Source organism: Convolutriloba macropyga, chromosome 3, assembly GCF_964194025.1.
Source record: "Convolutriloba macropyga chromosome 3, txConMacr16.3, whole genome shotgun sequence".
Taxonomy (NCBI): Eukaryota; Metazoa; Xenacoelomorpha; order Acoela; family Convolutidae; genus Convolutriloba; species Convolutriloba macropyga.
In genome coordinates, this window is record NC_134470.1 from 10386821 (window position 1) to 10408006 (window position 21186).

At 39.7% G+C, this 21186-nt stretch overlaps 1 protein-coding gene across 1 annotated transcript in view; it reads right to left on the minus strand.

Annotated features, from left to right (window-relative positions):
- Window positions 1–21186, minus strand: part of LOC142336851 (uncharacterized) — a 117880-nt gene that overhangs the window by 95644 nt on the left and 1050 nt on the right. The window contains exons 2-3 of the mRNA XM_075385806.1: window positions 6868–7019; window positions 3819–4074 (exon numbers count right to left, since the gene is read on the minus strand). Coding sequence (XP_075241921.1) covers window positions 3819–4074; window positions 6868–7013 — 402 coding nt within the window. The 5' untranslated portion in view covers window positions 7014–7019. The remainder of the gene's footprint in view (window positions 1–3818; window positions 4075–6867; window positions 7020–21186) is intronic.

The following is a 21186-nucleotide window of genomic DNA, read 5'->3' on the forward strand; positions in this document are numbered from 1 at the left end:
AAACGCACAATCGATAACTTTCAATTCATATAGTTAAGCACGATGAAGCCAATTGTATTCAATAACGTATTAAGGCAAAAGCACTTCAGAATGCCTCGGCAAATCTAGTTATATTTGTTAGCAAGTCTTAGTCTAGGTCACCAATCAAAACTAATCCGTTCACAAAACCAAATTTGTTAGGCTAAGCGAACTCTTTTGAGCGGAGGTTACTTTGGAGGTTATTCCTAGTGGGAAATCGGCTTTGGTATTTCTGAGAAATAATACGTATGTTGCATTTAGAACGGAAAGTCTAAGCGAAAGTCTTGATATAATACGCACAAAAATTCTCTATCTAATGATATAATTTATTCATTTCAATTTACTTGGTAGCAACTAGTCTCTAGGCGACTTGAAAAAAAAACAAAAAAGTTCGCAAAACTTTCTAGAAAAAGCTCTCAAACAGAATTCGATTTTTTTTATAATAAACTTACCTCTGAGACCAGAACTATTCTTTTGTGCCTTTTGTCTATTCGGAACACAAAATTGATTTATTTTGTGGCGTGAGATGTAAATTGAATTAAAATTGTTATTGGAAAAGTATTAATTCGAACAAAATTTACGGTAAAAGTGAACAAAAGTGAACCAAATGTCCCGTATCCACATGAAACTTTAAACCTCGATAAATCCTCGAAAAAAGACAAAATTTCAAAAAAAACTGTTTAATTTCCAATTCTACGCTGGGTGAGCTTTTTAATGATACCACTCACATTTCTCTACAATGAATATATCGATCGGCCAAGATTGCCTGAACAAAAAAAACCATTAAAGTTCCTCCCCCCAAAAGTTGGGTCGGAACAAAAAACACGTATCAATTCCATTGAAAAAGTTAACGAACTGAGAAAGAACTTTTAACACAATTTTCATATCAGTTTTACAGTCAATAACTATATTTCTCCACAGTTCTTCAATTCGAATAGTGCAGTTTAGTGTGTCGAAAAGAGCGTTTTTTATCGTTTAATGGAAGAAAATTTTAAATAACATTGAAACTAAGAGCACAACGTCAACTTCGTGGTTGTTTGCGGTTGTAAATATAAACAATAGTTTCACAAACCGGATCGAGGCGATGAGATGAAATTGACAAATTATCAGGCCGAACAACCTTTGCATACTCAGGTTTAGACTTCGACCTATGAAAAGACCACGATCGACGAAAAAATGCTATAAAAATACAATGCTTGACTCAACTGACCCAAGACAAGACAATAGCTTAAGTTTTTATGGCGTGATGCAGTGAACTGGCAGCTAATATAAAAATCATATAATGTTTTCACAACATAATTGATGTGAGCTTTGCTCAAACTCCGAACCTTGGTGTTAAAGGCACACTTTTTACAACTTTCCAGGAATGAGCGCTTATTTGGAGAAAAAACCTGAGTTTTTTCTCCAATTTTGAAAAACTTCACCAATTTGTTCTTTTTTTTTCTTTTAAATTGACAACTTTATGCAATTATTGCATCCCGGATTAATAACTTTTTTCTTTAAATTTCTATGAAACTCTTTCACAATTGGTCAACTTTTTCAAATTTTTTTGCTTCGCGAGATATAAGGCGTATATAGCTTTTTTGCAATTCAGAGATACCAATACGTACTACTGCTAATTGTTGAAATATCGGCCAAACTTTTTCAAATTTGATGAATTTCTTTTTGACAAACAAAAAATTATGGGGTAGGTTATCGGTGATGAGCGAGGGATTAATGATAATACCAGATTGTAGGAAGAGAAACCGAAAAAAATTGAGGGGAGTTACTAGATTTGCCGGTTCAATATCTATTTAGGACTTCAAAGACAAATATTAAGTTTTTGGATGAGTCTTACAAGTTTTTGAGGTAGTTTTTTTTCGGTCACTGAAATGCATCGCCGAAGTAAGTCGGACCGAGTAAATCTGGCCGAATATATCTGACGGAATAAATCTGACTGAGTAAGTCTGGCGGAATAAATCAGACAGATTTCAATAACTAACTACAAAAGACCCCACGGAGTCAACTCGATTGGACTGTGCTTCCTTTTTTGTCGTCGAATGAAAAGACTCGGCGCTTCTATGTGCTGGAATGAAATGACTCGGTGCTTCTATGTGCTCGCTTCTATGTGCTCGCGGCACCGAAATATAGGCGTTCAAAACGCACAATCGATAACTTTCAATTCATATAGTTAAGCACGATGAAGCCAATTGTATCCAATAACGTATTAAGGCAAAAGCACTTCAGAATGCCTCGGCAAATCTAGTTATATTTGTTAGCAAGTCTTATTCTAGGTCACCAATCAAAACTAATCCGTTCAAAAAACCAAATTTGTTAGGCTAAGCGAACTCTTTTGAGCGGAGGTTATTTTGGAGGTTATTCCTAGTGGGAAATCGGCTTTGGTATTTCTGAGAAATAATACGTATGTTGCATTTAGAACGGAAAGTCTAAGCGAAAGTTTTGATATAATACGCACAAAAATTCTCTATCTAATGATATAATTTATTCATTTCAATTTACTTGGTAACAACTAGTCTCTAGGCGACTTGAAAAAAAAAACAAAAAAATTCGCAAAATTTTCTAGAAAAAGCTCTCAAATAGAATTCGATTTTTTTTATAATAAACTTACCTCTGAGACCAGAACTATTCTTTTGTGCCTTTTGTCTATTCGGAACACAAAATTGATTTATTTTGTGGCGTGAGATGTAAATTGAATTAAAATTGTTATTGGAAAAGTATTAATTCGAACAAAATTTACGGTAAAAGTGAACAAAAGTGAACCAAATGTCCCGTATCCACATGAAACTTTAAACCTCGATAAATCCTCGAAAAAAGACAAAATTTCAAAAAAAACTGTTTAATTTCCAATTCTACGCTGGGTGAGCTTTTTAATGATACCACTCACATTTCTCTACAATGAATATATCGATCGGCCAAGATTGCCTGAACAAAAAAAACCATTAAAGTTCCTCCCCCCAAAAGTTGGGTCGGAACAAAAAACACGTATCAATTCCATTGAAAAAAGTTAACGAACTGAGAAAGAACTTTTAACACAATTTTCATATCAGTTTTACAGTCAATAACTATATTTCTCCACAGTTCTTCAATTCGAATAGTGCAGTTTAGTGTGTCGAAAAGAGCGTTTTTTATCGTTTAATGGAAGAAAACTTTACATAAAAATTGAAAATAAGAGCACAACGTCAACTTCGTGGTTGTTTGCGGTTGTAAATATAAACAATAGTTTCACAAACCGGATCGAGGCGATGAGATGAAATTGACAAATTATCAGGCCGAACAACTTTTGCACACTCAGGTTTAGACTTCGACCTATGAAAAGACCACGATCGACAAAAAATGCTATGAACATACAATGCTTGACTCAACTGATCCAAGAAAAGACAATAGCTTAAGTTAAAAGTTCATCCTTAGCGTGACCCAAATTATTGATGCTGGACTTTAGCTCGACTCCTTTTTTGTGCTCACAGTGAGTTCACAGCCAAAAACTATGCTACCGCATTCGGTAATAGAAACCAACGTAAACCAATCGGTAATGGTCTGAACAACGTTTGCGCAGAAGTCTTTTCGCTCTGTCGTGACCTCAACTTATAGCAGGTAACTTTTTGGATGAGCTTGAAATATGGATCGATTATGTCCTCCTTGCCACTGCTTTTTATGACCTCTAGGTAAAAATTATGCATTGATAGGTGGCGACTTATTATGAAAAACATAGCACGTGCGCCTGGGGGCGTGAATGCGATATGGCCACTAAGCGGTGGGGGGGGGGGATGAGGTGGGGAACAGAATAGATACCGAAATCTTACTTGAAGTAGAATGTAGATAGTGAGTCCAGATACAATCGGAACTTTAAGATCCTCAATTCTCACTCGACGCATGTCAATTCCAAACACCTGTTCAATCGCAATTAGAATTTTCTTAGCTTGAGGAATTTCGACTACACTCAACATTTCCTCCAGATTTTTCCGGGTTAGCTGCCAGATTCCATGACTTTTAGGAATCAGTTTTGCCTCCTGGCCAAAGTTGCTGATAGCTGCCACTCGGAACAGTAAGAAGTTTTGCCTAAAACCATAGCGCGAATTTTATACAGTCTGTCTATTTTTACTGGTGTAATAAGGCAAATAATCATGACTATTTTTAAATTTAGTGCACAAAGGAACTGATTTTAAAGTAAAGAGACGGGTAAGAGAGAACATGCCTTTCGACACTTCACTGAAAACCTCTGGTGTCTATCGAGAACCGACCGTTAAAGAAGTTAAGCCAGTCACGTAACCTTGCTTAAAACGCAACTTCACGTTTTAAAATGCCGAGAGCTAATGGAAATCATTTTCTGGCTATGTAGAAAATTCTGGTATTTTGACATCTGCCTCTGCAGATTTTCAGAATCTAAAAACTTAAACTTTCAGAATCTTAAAAGCATGTGCGTGTTTTAAACTTTCATAAGGTTTCACACCGGCTTCAGTCACTTCCACTATAGTTTTTCGGGAGGTTCAAGGGATATTCAAGGATATTCTGAGAGCGTCGACATACAGGCTGAAATTTTTCAGACAAGGCTGATAAAGCAGTTAAAAACTTTTCCCTAAAATTAAAAACGCTTCCTCCTCAAAATCCTGTGCCATAATTTGTTCTCTGATTAAACTATCCTCCAAGTTTTGCTCATTGATCAGAGCATTCCCAGTGAACCAAATTTAACACACCTTAATAAGACGTGCATGATCTTGACATCTCGTGCTAAACATGAAGCATCTTGCCAAGAACTTCAAACACAGACATTTATTGGAAAATCTTGATCAGATCATGGGAGTATCCTATCAAGGTAAACCAAGAAATATTCTTGGCAGCTCTTGAGAAAATACCGACAGTTCGTGAAAACACTTCTCATTTCCAGGTACAGTTTGATTTATCTCTGCGCAGGAAAAGCAATCAAAGCATGTTCCTCTGTACCCATAGTGCAAAGTGAGTTTAAAACGGATCAGTCCTCATGCAGAGCCTCAAAACACTGATTTTTCCTCCTTGATATAGATAGCCCAAACATCATCTTGATGCTTTCATAGCAAGCGCCATATCAGGATCTGGGGGAGATATACCATTACCATTTTTAGTATGTTTCCTATCAAAGTGCATCAAGTTTCGATTCACGGGGTATATCATCCCGTGAATCGAATAACGTACCCCTCCCTGATATACCCCGTGAATAACGTACCCCTCCCTGAACAGACAGTGGGATCATTTCCGTCAGTGCCCCCCCCCCCCCCCAAGTACGTTATGCACCCCCAATTACAGAGCACGTTTCATTACATAGTAATTTCATTCATACATGTGTGTATGCGGAGTGCAAATAATATGCATCCACTAATCTGGGGGGGGGGGGGGGGATGGGGGAAAAACTGAAAAGATCCCGACAGTTAAATCTGAAGTTTGTCTTGTGATCCGACCCCGCCAGACTTAGAGTGTTCCATTCTGATAAAATTGCGCCACAATCTTTCTTCTCTAATCTCATTCTGATCAGACCACGCATATCAAATTGTTAACCGATTAGATCATACTCAGTTATATATTGAAGTTTCATATACTGAATTTTATTCAATATTGCAAATTATTATAAATTTGCTTGTGTCGAAGTTACCCCCCCCCCCCCCCATGAGTACCCCCCAAACTGATGTAAGAGTAAGGGGTAACGGGGGGGGGGGGGGGGGGGGGGAGGGGTGGGGTGTAAAACGATGTAAGATTAGAGGAGTTATGGGGGAATTTTTTATTGTACTCCCAAAAATTACCCCCCAAAAAGATTTAAGATTAGGGGGTAATTTTAGGGGGGGAAACGATGTAAGATAACGGGGTAAAGGGGGACTGTTCGATTTTACCCCTCAAAATTACCATACAAAAAGATGTAAGATTAGGGGTAGTTTTTTTTTTTGGGGGGGGGGGAGGGGGGGGGGTAAAACGATGTAAGATAAGGGAGTGTTGGGGGTAATGGGGAAAAAGGTGGGGAATTGTTAGATTTAATAAACAAACAATAACTGGAAAAACACAATTGAAAAAACTTCTTTCTGTTCCAACTTTTTTTTTAATTTGAGCATTATAAAGCAAACATTTGCTGTGGGTCGATGGAAAAAGTGGATATCAAGCTTAGCTAGCACAAATGATTCAATCACATAAGATCAATCAATTGCCGAAACTTTGTTTGAGATCAAAAATGGTACGCCATTGTCAAAAACTTTTGCATAAACATTATTTTTCACCAAATTCTTTTTGAGGCAAAGTTCCTCCCAAGAAACCACAATGATCAAACAAAAAAGCCAATCTTTATCATGGGAATACCGGTATTCCTTAATTACCTCAAAGCAAAAATGAATGTAAGGAAAGCAAACAAAAACATTGATATTGCTGACGCAGTCAAATTTTTTCCATCGTTTACATTTTTAAACAAGTTGAAGATTTCTTCGATGCCAATAAATCTTCTATGAATGTTTCTTAATTGCGTCGGGGGTTGTAAAAAGGCTCCAAAACGTAATAAAAACACGCTAGCCGAATTCAATTGCTTTACACATTGCTGTCTGTCCGATAACTACATCCAATTTTTAACCAGTACTCTTTTTCCGTAGTTTTAATAAAATGTGGTCAACTAACAATGGGGTTATACTTGGTGATTGGCCTAGCAGAGACTTTTAGTTTTTACTTTTCAAAATTTGGCTCAGAATTTCTAGAATTAGGGATAATGGTGGTAATTATTAAAGGGGAAATTTTAGACACGATCAACTTTTTCGCTCAACTAAACCTGACAAAGCTCAAATTGATATTCTATGTTGATTGGAGGTTTTGTTTGTTTAAAAGTTCCGTTCGTAACCTCTGACTGACCTGCGAGTAAAGATTCCAGAAGCTTCAATTTTATCAACAGTGGCTTTGGTAACTTCGCATCCAACAGAGCCTGCTTCCAGAGTCTTATCCAGAGCATTTGATTCCAGAGCAAGAAAAGGGGACAAGATCAGAATTGGCAGCATCATTGTGACCTAAACAAGATAACATGGTAATGTTGCGATTGTTTATCCAGTGTTCTGACCTATCTCAGTATGAGGTCCTAAAATAAAATGATCTCTACTTAGATAGTTGTGTGATCATGATCATGGGTCTGGGAAATAAACTTCCACGGAAAAAAAACAATTTTAGATAAGAGATAAACCCCCACAGAAATAAACCTCACGTAAAAATACCCCCTAGAATTGAATTTCAGTCGTGAAAATTTGTTTAGTTGTGATAGATCCATGTCAAGTCCCACGGGCCGCTAAGACATGGTCATAACCCGCGAGGCATGGCCAAACGCGCTAAATGTTTGTGTGTGTGTGTGTGTGGGGGGGGGGGGGGTGGGTGGGGTTTCCGTGGAGATATTTTTGGGGGTTTGTTTCTTATCTAAAATTAAATGTTTTTTTCCATGGTTTTTTCCCGAAACCGAATTGTTACAGAGTAAACTAAATGAGCAACGCTATTTAAAGCGGGAAATGAACAATCCATTTGCAGCGCCATTTAAGCAGCGAGAAAAGATTACGTAATTTCTTAACCAAGTAAGCCTTACAAAAAGAATGAATGCACATAAAATCTCTTCTATTTGGCATAGAAAGCTCGGAAAAGGTTCATTTAGCATAACTTTCGTTGAGCCTACTAATATACTAAATCGATTGCGCTTTTTTTAGGCTTAATAATTTTATGTTACGAAAACGTATCGGTGACCAATCTAAAGCCGAAAATCGGCAGAGACAAAGTACCTGCTAGCAAATACAGATAGATTCGCCGGGCCATTTAGATGAGCGCTCGCCTTGATGATGTTACGATGAGAAGCCTTAATGTTGCAACGTTGCTTGTGTGATTTAAAAAAACGAATTGAATTGAATGTTTAACGAAAGTGTGTTTGTCAACTTTATCTTTGGTGCCGCGAACACACAGCCGTGGCAACCTTACATAAATCCGGCGCAACTTTACATAAATCCGGGGCAACTTTACTTAAATCCGTGGCAACCTTACATAAATCCGGCGCAACTTTACATAAATCCGGGGCAACTTTACTTAAATCCGAGGCAACTTTACATAAATCCGGGGCAGCTTTAAGCCTTTAAATTTATAATAACGCCTAGTTCATAAATTGAAATTGAAGTACAGCGGTCAATTTAGACAGAATCAATGTCCTGATTGCGAATTTATTGAGCATTTATGCGCTAAACTTAAAGTGCTAGCCAGTTACGGAGTGTTCAGTTACCAATGAGAGTTAAAGATGGGGTCCACATTTAAACGAGCACACTAACACGTCGATCAGAGGTTCGATGCTCCAGAAAAATTGTTAAAAGAAGTCGAAAACATCTAAAATGAAGCTGAACTGTGGTGAATTCAAACCAGCCCCTAAAGTGTTCAGGACTTTCAAATCGAGAGCTTTGAGGACCACTGGAGACAATCGTGAACCTTTAACCTGTGTTCCACTTTCAGTTTAATCAGAAGCTGGCATCGGTGTTGGCATCGGTGTCGGACAAAGATGCAACGAATACTAGCAATAAAACTGTAAGACTCATCCAATAAAAACAACTTACTTTGAAAAACGTTTTTGATTGTCGTGAATTGATTAATAACCGGCAAATCTAGCACACCCCTCTTAATTTGACTCATACTCATTTTTTCGGGCAATTTCCCTTGGACACCGATAACCTACCCCTCATAATTTTTGAGTTTAAAAAACATCAAGGTTCGGAGTTTGAGCAAAGCTTCTGAAATTCACAAATCCTTTTCCGCCAGATTGTAAAGAAAAGCATGTAGTACTATCTTGACAAGTCTCAGCGAAATAGACTATTTTTTGGAGAAGGGAGCCGAGAAACTTTTTTATATATTTAGACTTAAAATAACAGAAATTAAAAATAATTTAGAAGGTATATTCTAAAAGCCTACAAATGATAGCTGTACCTTCGTATTGACAAAAAGGCATTTCAATGGTGGCTTCGTTAGTTCCAATTTTTCCAAATAACTCACATCAGTTATGTTGTAAAAACATTATATGGTTTTCATATTAGCTGCAAGTTCACTGCATCACGCCATAAAAACTTTGCCTCAAGCGTTACAAGACAATTATAAAAAGGAATTTACGCAATAACGGGTCTGAGTTTCATTCCTAACGCGGTGAAAGTACGAAAAACTGCTCAGTTCCAATCGAGTCATTACTTCCGTGATAAAAAGAGGCTATTTATGTGGCATGATGTGGTGAACAATTCTTTATCCCGTCATCGCAGTAACAACAATTAGCCTTTAACACCTTCGCAGATTATTGCAGTGCTTGAAGAGTATCAGGAGCTCATAGAAGCTAGTGTATTGCCCCAGAGAGGGAACTCCTGATATTTATGAACAGCTCAAGCGTAGTACTCTAGTTACAATTCACATAGTGAAAGACAATGTGTCTAAACGTAAACAGAAAGATCCTAGTTTACTTAAAGAGTACAGAGCATTACACCAAAAACCTCCGCTTGAGCTGAAAACACTCACTATAGTGTTAGCGCATAAGAACAACCTCCGGTCCTTGATAACACGCTCCCGACCAAAAAGCTCTCGAAGCGCCGTCGTAAAACACTTCGCACCCGTCATGCGTTCGAGGAGGCGGAACTCACTCAAGCCTTTGATAACCTTAATGTCACTTAGTCTTTCGTTGTTGTGGGAGTCTGCCCGCTGACTGGTGGCGTGACTTAGTTTACTCACGAGTTACGGGTTAGTTTGTGGTTGGTCCTCTCCAATAGCACTTTACTAAAAGTTTCGCTCTCCCCATTTTTTGAGTTATTCACTACCGTCCGTTTTCCGCAGGTTATCTGGTTCCATTTTCCGTTTCCGTCTTTTTGTTTCCGTGTCGCCGTGTTTCTTTCTCTTCCCCGCTTATTTGTTGTAGATGTAGTATCTTGAGTTTTGCTGTAGTAAATTTTTTTCTGCGAGTATGCTGGTTGGTTGTTTAGTCTCGTTGCTTGCTAGGGTGTGAATTAAGTTCATTCTGGAGTTACGGCTGGTTTGTTTCGCGACTTTCACCACACCTGTTTGATAGCAAGTTGTTGTAGCTTGATTAATTTTAGTAGTATGCGTTTTTGTTGTCTGGGTAGGGTGGTTTGCTAGGGTGTGACTTAAGTTTGTTCTGGAGTTACGGCTAGTATACTTCCTGACCTTTTCAACTTTGGTTATGCTACTTCGTTGCCGTAAGTTGTTTGATGTTTTGATGCTGTAGAAAAATCCCCACAATGTTTTGTGCTAGTTTACCTGGCAGTAGCTTCTCTCCTTCTTTCTGGGGTGTGACTTAAGTTTATTCTGGAGTTACGGCTAGTTTGTTTCGTCGAGTTTGTTGCTTTGGTCTGCTAGCATAGATCTTCCCGCCTCCTCGCTTGTGGTTTACCGTCTCCCTCCCGCGCTATCCCGGCTTCCCGTCCCGTCGCGCGCTACCCGCTCGACGTTTTCTTTCACGTCCGTACTGTTTTCCCGTTTCGTCGCGCGCCGTCCGCCCGACGTTTCCGCCCCGTCCGTGCCGCTTTCCCGTTTCGTCGCGCGCCGTCCGCCCGACGTTTCCGCTCAGCCCGTGCCAACTTCCCGCTTCAACCCGCGCTGTTCGCCCGACGCTCCCGTTTGTCCGTGCGGTTTCCCGTTGCGTCATGCGTTACTCGTTCGGCGTCTCTTCCCGTCCGTCCCGTCTCCCGTTCTATCCCGTGTCGCGCTTTCTGCGCTCACCGTTCGTCCTTTTTTGCCGGGTACTATTGTACTCGACGAACCACTTTGATCTTTGGCGGTTTGCTAAGCAAACCGTGACACTAGGGTTCGGTTTAACCCATTTGTGTTGTGTTGTGGTATGTGTGTGTACTTTATAGTAGTACCAAATTAAACTTTTGCTTCCTGTTTTGATAAGATCATGGCAACATTGCAGGACAAATTTAACAAACTTTATAGTGCAAGGGCAAAATTAGAGGCTGAACTTAATAACATCTACGGTGAAATTAACAATGCTGTTAATAAGCAAGACAGGAAAGTTAAGATCGAACGTCTGATTGTTAAGTGCAGGGATGCTTTTACTTAAGTGTTAGGATGCAAGGAGTAGTTAATAAGAATGAAGAGCTCTTTGATCTGGCACAAAACAATGAAGATCCAGATGCTGCCTGTAAGAACCTTGAAAAATGGTTAGAGACTGTAAAAAAGAAAACTGATGAGTTCATTGCTGCTGCTCGAGGGTATATCAATTCGGTCCATGACAAAGAGACAGCAGAGCTGCATACCTCTTACCATTCAAGATCAGGTTTCCATATGACTTCCACAAAAAGGTCAAGTCAGCGTCAACGAGACTGAGAACTCTCAAAACTCAAAAGGGAGGAATTTGAGAAACAACATGAGGCAAAACTTCGCATTGCTGGACAGCGTCTTGAAATTGAAAAACAAACGAAATTGCCGGAATTGGAAATTGAGCAGCTTGAGGAGGATCATCGCAAGGAAGTAGCTGCTGCAGCCCTTGAGGAAATTGAATTGATGACAAAATAATCAGCAGACGGGTCTGGTACAGGCAAAATTAGTGGGCTCTTTACGGAAAGAAGTTCAGTCAAGAGCAAGAAACTTGTTCAAGATTGGGCTGATTCGTCACCATTCATTTCCTCCGCAAACGTTTTTGTACCTCAATTAATTCATCCACCACCCCCACAAAAGAGTTTTCGGCACCAAAATTTTGTCTCTATAACCCACGCACCTCCTGCTCCTCCGAATCCAAATGTCTGGCGTTTTCCGGCAGCAGTCCCACCTAATGCAGTACCACTTCTACGTACATCTGCAAACTTATACACCGTACAACCGGCCCCGTTAATCAATTCTCAAATCACTACATCGTTCCCCTCCTCTCATGTACAAGCAGCAGCAGGGCCTCAAAATTACGTTACACCAGACCTCATGCAAGCGAATCCATTTTGTTCTTCCACAGGTACCGCCCCCAACTTTGTCACTTCGATCATTCCGCCAACGTATGGAGCTACCGTTCCGAACCCATTGTGTTGGGGTGGCCCGCCGCATCCCACACCTTCGGCTCCTTCTTTGGACTCCGCGGATTTGATAAAGCAGTTGGCGGACGCAATCACTTGTAAGAAGAACGATCCATTGCCCGGGTGGAAGTTGTCAGAGTACACTGGTGATCCCCTGCAGTAGCATGAATGGTTCGGACAATTTAAAAGTGCCATAGACTCACAGTCCTTGACCGATGATGTCAAGTTAACATAATTAAAAACTCTTGTAACTGGAAAAACTCAAACCGCCATCGCTGAGTTCGCATACTGTGGTGTAATGTATAAGGATGCACTTAAGACACTTGAACGTAAATTTGGCCAACCCCAGGCAGTAGTCAGTGCACACTTAGACAAGCTCAGCTCTTTTCCTCCACTAAAGATGCACAATAGTGATAACACCATAAACAATTCTGCAACAATTTCAAGTCTTGTTGGGGACTTTAAATCACTTTCATATGAATCAGACCTTAAGAGCGCCTCACTTCTTAACACGGCTGTGCAAAAGTTGCCGCCCAATCTGAAAGAGTCTTGGTCACTCTTCACAGTGAAGAAACATTGGGTTAAGCCAACACTCCTTGACTTCAACGATTGGTTGAAGGAGAAGGCCGAGGCACATGATTTAACGAAGCAAACTTCATCGAAAGCAAGAACTGAGAATAACACAAACTCAGTAGTAAAGACCAAAGTAGCCTCAAGAACTTTTGCTGCTAATACACAAACTAAGAGTACTCAGAGACCAGCCTCAACATCAGCAACGCCTCCAAACCCTCGCTGCATCGTCTGTAAATGTAACCATCGCATCTGGGAGTGTAGGGTATTTAAAGAAAATTCTCCCACTCAGCGAGCAAAGGTAGTGGCGGAAGCAAAACTTTGTCTCTCATGTTTGAGAGAACAGCATATGTTCAGGCAATGCCCAAATCCCAGGAAATGCAGGAAGAACGGTTGCAACAGCTCCCATAATACACTTCTCCATGGAGCTGAGAGGGTTTATCCATCAGAATCCCCTTTAAACATCAACAATAATTCTGATGCTGGCGCAAATCAAAGTAAACTTCCAAGTGTCCAATCATCGAATAAGACCACCACTTTGTGAGTGAGTAATGTGAAAGGCCTCCTTCAGGTGACTGAATTACAGTTGAAGAGCTCTTCTGGTAAAGATACCACGGCTTTAGTTTTGTGCGATACCGCTTGCAGTAACTCTTGGGTCTCCAATTATCTTGCAAATAGACTTGTTTTGCACGGTACAGCATTGAAACTAACAGTCAAGTGTATAAATACCGAGGAGGTTGTAGACACTAAGTTAGTTGAACTAATTGTAACACCACGCGAGAACAAACCAAGCATTTGAACCATTTAAAGTAAACCCTTACTTAAAGGAAGATTTGAAAGTAGGCGCCGATGTCATCAACATTAAAGCACTACAGGAAACATACCCGCACCTAGCAGTTCTAGACCACGTTACATATGCTATAGAAACATTGAGATGATACTTGGACAGGATGTGTATCATGCCATGCGCCCGTTAGAGTACTTCGCTGCCGGCGAGAATTGCTCGCCTTTTGCTGTTCGCTTACCCATAGGTTGGGTTCCAAGCGGCCCTCTACCGTCGTCTTCAGGTCTAGTCTCGACTTCTTTTAAAGCAAATATGGAGCAGGATTTCGAACTCGCTAGTCAGGTAAAATCTTGGTACGACATGGAGTCGTACGGCGCACTTAAGCAAGTAGACCCACGATCCGCCTCGGATGCGCGTGCACATAACATTTTTGAAAACACCACCGTGCATAATGGAAAAAGGTACGATGTAGGAATGCTATGGGCTGAAGACAACTTCGAACTGCCCAACAATTATTTCTCAGCGCTGGTTCAATTAAATTCGTTGGAAAAGCGGCTAACGAAAGATCAGAGTTTAAGGGAAAAGTAAGGGCTACGTAGTAAGGGTCAAAGATCTTCATAAGGTGGAGAGCCGCTCGGAACGAGAGTGGTACCTACCACACCATCCGGTTTTTATCCCGAACAAGCCGGGCAAGGTTCGTAGGGTACTAAACGGAGCAGCTAAATTCCACGGCGCATCTCTTAACAAGTCATTATTCACCGGACCTGACTTAATGCAAAACCTAATCTATGTACTCCTACGGTTCAGACAACATCCATTTGCCGTATCCGCCGACATCGAGGGAATATTCCTCCAAGTTGGAGTGTTACCATGTGATCAGCCACCATTGCGCTTTTTGTGGCGGGAGGACCCCACATCAAAGGTTGTGGTACACCAGTATACACGCCACATCTTTGGGGCAAAAGATTCGCCTACCTGTGCCAACTACGCACTTCAACGCACGGCAAGTGATAATGCTAAGCAGTACCCAGAAGCTGCGAAAGCCGTTCTTGAGAACTTCTACATTGACGATTACTTAGACTCAGTGGAATTCCCCGAGAGGGCCTTCATTAGGTCGAAGGAATTGGTACTTCTTCTCCATCTAGGTGGGTTCAAGCTTACAAAGTTTGTAAGCAATGTACCAGATCTGGCTGACCGAATTGATGGGTCTGCTCAATCCACTGAACCGAAGGTCATCGTTTCATCCAAGGAGGAATCAATGCACGTGCTTGGGCTTAAGTGGGATCACAACAACGATATTCTGGTTGTGAGTAGGGGTAATAACAGCACCATCACGAAGAGTTGAACCCAGCGCTTGGTCTTAAGTCTTGTGTCAAAGGTCTACGACCCAATTGGTCTTGTCGCACCGTTCACTGTTGGTGCTCGGTTAATATTGAAAGACATTTGGCTTGTCAATGGAAAAAGTTGGCGACGTGGTTACCTCGAGTTACGAGTTACGAGTTAAGAAAAATGACGAGTTACCTAAAGATACAGTTGACAGATTCCTTGCTGGTGTGTTGAACTGCCGCGGTTAGCTGAGATCACTATACCAAGAAGTTACTTTTCAGGACCGTTACAACATCTTGAACTCCACATGTTTGGTGATAGCTCGCAAGACGTATTCAGTGCAGTATGTTTTCTTAGGGCTCAAGCAATTTGCACTCTCGGGGTCATTATAACAGAGCTGGCGTTTGTCCTGGGCAAGGCCCGCGTTGAAACTATGAAGGTAATGACAGTTACTAAGTTGTAATTACAAGCCGCTCTCCTCGCAGCACGTTAAAAAGGGAAATCTGTCGAGCATTAACGGTTGCTGTGGATAAAGTATTTATGTGGACAGATAGTACCATCGTCTTGCAGTGGATAAACTCAACCAATAAACACCCAATCTTCACTGCAAATCGTGTTAGTGAAATCCTGGAGAACACCAGCATTGACCAATGGAACCACGTCGCCACTTGTGATAATCTGGCAGATGCTGGCACGCGTGGTATGTCCGCTGAAGTTTTGCAATCAAGTAGCTGGGTGAGGGGTCCTGACTTCTTGAGAACTGAGCAATTCCCTTTTGTACCAAATGCTGACGTCGTTGATAACATCAAGCTCGGCGTTGTAACTAAGGAATGAGATGATAACTCCATCTCATCTCTAGCCGCATCCGTAACCAAGCTCCCTAAGGAACAAAGCATTAATCTGATCCCGTTTGATAAATCAGTTCTTATCAAAAACTACTTCGAGTCACCGCATATGTATTCCGTCTTTTACCATCTCATGAAAGTTACCGTACCGTAGACGCAGCATAGTGGACCCTGTTGAGCTTGACGAAGCCGAGCGTCATCTCCAGTACCTGGTTCAAGGAGAGTCCTTTAATACCGAAAGAAGGGATCTTCCTGACAACAAATCCGTTAAGGGGAGCAGCCGTATTGCTCAGTTTACTCCGTTTATTGGGCCTAATGGTCTCATCCGTTCTTCTGGCCAACTCCGACGGCTGGCGGAAATTGACTTTGACACTAAGCATCCTATAGTGCTGGATGCGGGTCATAATTTTGTTAAGCTGTTTCTGCGGCATACTCATTTGAAGAACCATCATCAGGGCATCGATTACATACGGTCAAAGGTACAGGAAAATTATGCCATCAGTAAACTTCATGAACTTCATAAACTTCTTTAACCAATCATGGCAGACCTCCCAAATGAGAGACTCGCATACCAGTCTCCTCCCTTTACCAACACCGGGGTTAATTACTTCGGCCCATTCCACTTCACAGTTCGTCGGACTACCGAGAAGAGGTGGGGATTTCTCTTCACTTGTCTCACTACTCGTGCTGTCCATGTTGAAGTCGTCCCGTCCATGGACACTAGTTCCTGTGTAATGGGAGTGGAGTGGTTCGTCTCTCGTCGGGGTACTCCTGCTACGATTTGGTCGGATAATGGTACGAACTTCATTGGAGTGGAGAAATTGCTCCGTGAATGTATGGAAAAATGGAATACGCTTAACATCGCCACCGAACTTGGACATAAGGGCATTAAGTGGAGGTTCAATCCACCCAGTGCGCCACACCAAGGCGGTATCTGGGAGAGTTTAGTTCGTAGTTTTAAAAGAGTACTGTACACTATCCTTGGTACGCGTCGCCTCACAAATGAGGTGTTGAACACTACTTTTTGTCTGGTCGAATACGCACTAAACTCACGTCCCTTAACGCCCGTAAGCGATGATCCGTCCGACCTTGGCGCAATAACACCTAATCATTTTCTGCTCGGTAACCAAGCAACCGGAATTCCGACCATCGTTGGCGTCGACGAGTTCGATCATCGTAAGCGGTACGCCCGTGCACAGTCCTACGCCAATGAAATTTGGTTACGTTGGATTTAGGAGTATGTACCTGCGCTGAACCGTAGAGCTAAGTGGCAGACGCCTGCCAAGCATCACCTCAAGGCTGGTGATTTAGTTTGGATCGTTGAAGAAAGCAACCCTAGGGGCTACTATTCAACTGCTCGGATTGAAGAACTCCGTTACGGCTCCGACAGCGTCACCCGCTCCGCCGTCGTACGCAAGTCTTCCGGATCGCTCGTACGCCCACTCGTTAAGCTTGTACCAATCCTTCCAGCATTTTCATCCCGGCCGGAGGATGTTACCGAGTAAACTAAATGAGCAACGCTATTTAGAGCGGGAAATGAACAATCCATTTGCAGCGCCATTTAAGCAGCGAGAAAAGATTACGTAATTTTTTAACCATGTAAGCCTTACGAAAAGATTGAATGCACATAAAATCTCTTCTATTTGAAATAGAAAGCTCGGAAAACGTTCATTTAGCATAATTTTCGTTGAGCCTACTAATATACTAAATCGATTGCGGTTTTTTTAGGCTTAAAATTTTTATGTTACGAAAACGTATCAGTGACCAATCTGAGCCGAAAATCGGCACAGACAAAGTACCTGCTAGCAAATACAGATAGATTTGCCGGGCCATTTAGATGCGCGCTCGCCTTGATGACGTTACGATGAGAAGCCTTAATGTTGCAACGTTGCTTGTGTGATTTAAAAAACGAATTGAAATGAATTTTAGCAAAAGTGTGTTTGTCACCTTTACGAATCATCTGAATTTCTTTTCCAATTCTGGTTAAGGTTTTTGTTTTGCTGGAAACAATTTCCGACCAGGCCCGAACAAGATCTTATATTTGCAGCTCATTAAAATGTTGGAAATAATTTGGGAATGGTTCAGCCGTGGAAAAAAGCCAATTGGTAGTGTAAGGCACATTCGACTTTTTTATCTCTGCAAGAATGTTTGCTGAAAAAAAAGAAACAGATTATCCTACAGATCTTGTCATATGAAATTGAGTTTTAAATTTTAATTAAAAAATTACACCAGCGAATTAGCGTGAATTATGCAAGAAAAATCAGCAAATTGGTGATAATTAATTGAGCCATATGGAGAGCAGTCTTCAATTTTAATCAAATTTTGATTTCGTGCTCATTTTTTGAGGTGGTACATCAGCTTTCGGAGTTCATATACTTTACATAAAAAATTGTATGTGATACTAACAAACCAACAAACCAACAGGTATTGGCCAGACCAACTTGTGTCGTGGACATGGGGTGCGGTGCTACCCAAGTCAATGGTCTGGATAAAAAAATTAGTCGCGCCCACCGTCTGGCCAATAGCTTAACGATATCTTCTTTATTAACACTGCGGTTAATTTTTTCTCTTGAGAAATTTTGATTAACTATTGTCAGATAAGGGAAATGAGAATGATGCTGGTGATTTTTATGAAAACAATATACGAGCGATGTGGAGATCCCAACAAATTAAATGGGCCATTTCAATCATTTAAAATCAATATCCTGAAATGGTTCAAATTATACATAGCTACGCACCATTATGTGCAATATTGTTACTTTTTTTAAAAAAAATATCTGGTATCTTATATTGTAAATCAAAAAGTGTTGAAACTGCCGCCCAAAGTTTTGGCAATTGTTATTTTTTGATGAAGTTTTCTACTTATGACAAAGGGCATATTGATGTACAATAGAGAAATGACAACTTTGCAAGTTACAACTTCAAAAAACAACAGCTGACAATTTCAAAACGTTCTTAAAATTTGTAGTCGTTTTATTTTTTCTTCTTTTAACAATTTCGCAGTTGAAAATCTTGATATTTTAGTGTTGATGATTTTACCAACAAAAATTTAAGTTTATTTAAAATTTCTGTTCCAGTCTTAAATTTTGCTCTATTAAATTTATTCTGTTATTGCCTATGCTTTGCATAGTATATCAAGCCCGACTGGACAAGAGAAGTATTCGCGGACGAAAAATTTGGATTTATGTTTTTGTATAACTTAGTCGAAAACCCATTAAAGCATTTTAATTACTGTTCATTAGAATCCTCTTGACGCTATAAGGTGCATAACTGTCCCTAGCAGTTTATATTGGAAAAATAGTTACCAAATTGCGTGTAAAGTGCGCTATTTTGACAAACCATTAAATCATTTCTACACCATAGATCAAAAGGTTTTGGCTAAAGTTACGGCTAAAAATCTTAAAGAAAGATAGTGAAAAAAGTCCGGGAGAAGTAGATTGCTTTATTCTATATAGATTGAATGCACATAAAATCTCTTCTATTTGGCATAGAAAGCTCGGAAAAAGTTCATTTAGCATAATTTTCTTTGAGCCTACTAATGTACTAAATCGATTGCGTTTTTTTAGGTTTAATATTTTTATGTTACGAAAACGTATCAGTGACCAATCTGAGCCGAAAATCGGCACAGACAAAGTACCTGCTAGCAAATACAGATAGATTTGCCGGGCCATTTAGATGCGCGCTCGCCTTGATGACGTTACGACGAGAAGCCTTAATGTTGCAACGTTGCTTGTGTGATTTAAAAAACGAATTCAAATGAATCTTTAACGAAAGTGGAAAAATGCCAATTGGTAGTGTAAGGCGCATTCGACACTTTTATCTCTGCAAGAATGTTTGTTGAAAAAAAAGAAACAGATTGTCCTACAGATCTTGTCATATGAAATTGAGTTTTAAATTTAAATAAAAAAATTACACCAGCGAATTAGCATGAATTATGCAAGAAAAATCAGCAAATTGGTGATAATTAATTGAGCCATATGGAGAGCAGTCTTCAATTTTCATCAAATTTTGATTTCGTGCTCATTTTTTGAGGTGGTACATCAGCTTTCGGAATTCATATACTTTAAATAAAAAATTGTATGTGATACTAACAAACCCGTAGATAATTTAACTATTTCTTAACTTTTTCTTAAAGCATTTGTACAATATTGTTCAAATTTTGAAATTTTGAAATTAAAGTATAAAAAGTTCTTCATATCTTGGGATTATGCGCACATTTTCCGTTTGTGCCCCACCAGCTTAATAGTTGCATATTATTTGCATCCCCCAGACGCAGGTGACATATTTTTTCATAATGATTTACAATATAATAGCACGTGCTGTGTATTTGGGGAGTGAATAACGTACTGGGGGGCACTAACGAAAAATATCTGATTATACAAAAATGTTATGTTGTTTAACCCAAACTAACTTATTTTCAGCTAGTTTGGCACTGATTTTTCTTCTTAGTCCAACATATTTGGCCTACGCATTACTTTCTGTTTCTATGTACAATTTGGCCACAAATAAAAGGCAATTAAAATTATTCGGAATAGCAACCCAGGATGAAATTCGCGACCCAAGACAGGTATTGGCAAGACCAACTTGTGTCGCGGACATGGATTGCGGTGCTACCCAAGTCAATGGTCTGGATAAAAAAATTAGTCGCGCCCACCGTCTGGCCAATAGCTTAACGATATCTTCTTTATTAACACTGCGGTTAATTTTTTCTCTTGAGAAATTTTGATTAACTATTGTCAGATAAGGGAAATGAGAATGATGCTGGTGATTTTTATGAAAACAATATACGAGCGATGTGGAGATCCCAACAAATTAAATGGGCCATTTCAATCATTTAAAATCAATATCCTGAAATGGTTCAAATTATACATAGCTACGCACCATTATGTGCAATATTGTTACTTTTTTTAAAAAAATTATCTGGTATCTTATATTGTAAATCAAAAAGTGTTGAAACTGCCGCCCAAAGTTTTGGCAATTGTTATTTTTTGATGAAGTTTTCTACTTATGACAAAGGGCATATTGAAGTACAATAGAGAAATGACAACTTCGCAAGTTACAACTTCGAAAAACAACAGCTGACAATTTCAAAACATTCTTAAAATTTGTAGTCGTTTTAATTTTTCTTCTTTTAACAATTTCGCAGTTGAAAATCTTGGTATTTTAGTGTTGATGATTTTACCAACAAAAATTTAACTTTATTTAAAATTTCTGTTCCAGTCTTAAATTTTGCTCTACTAAATTTATTCTGTTATTGCCTATGCTTTGCATAGTATATCAAGTTAAAGCCCGACTGGACAAGAGAAATATTCGCGGACGAAAAATTTGCATTTATGTTTTTGTATAACTTAGTCGAAAACCCAATAAAGCATTTGAATTACTGTTCATTAGAATCCTCTTGACGCTATAAGGTGCATAACTGTCCCTAGCAGTTTATATTGGAAAAATAGTTACCAAATTGCGTGTAAAGTGCGCTGTTTTGACAAACCATTAAATCTTTTCTACACCATAGATCAAAAGGTTTTGGCTAAAGTTACGGCTAAAAATCTTAAAGAAAGATAGTGAAAAAAGTCCGGGAGAAGTAGATTGCTTTATTCTATATAGCTTGCGGGAAAAATTGATGAAATTGTTAGTATAG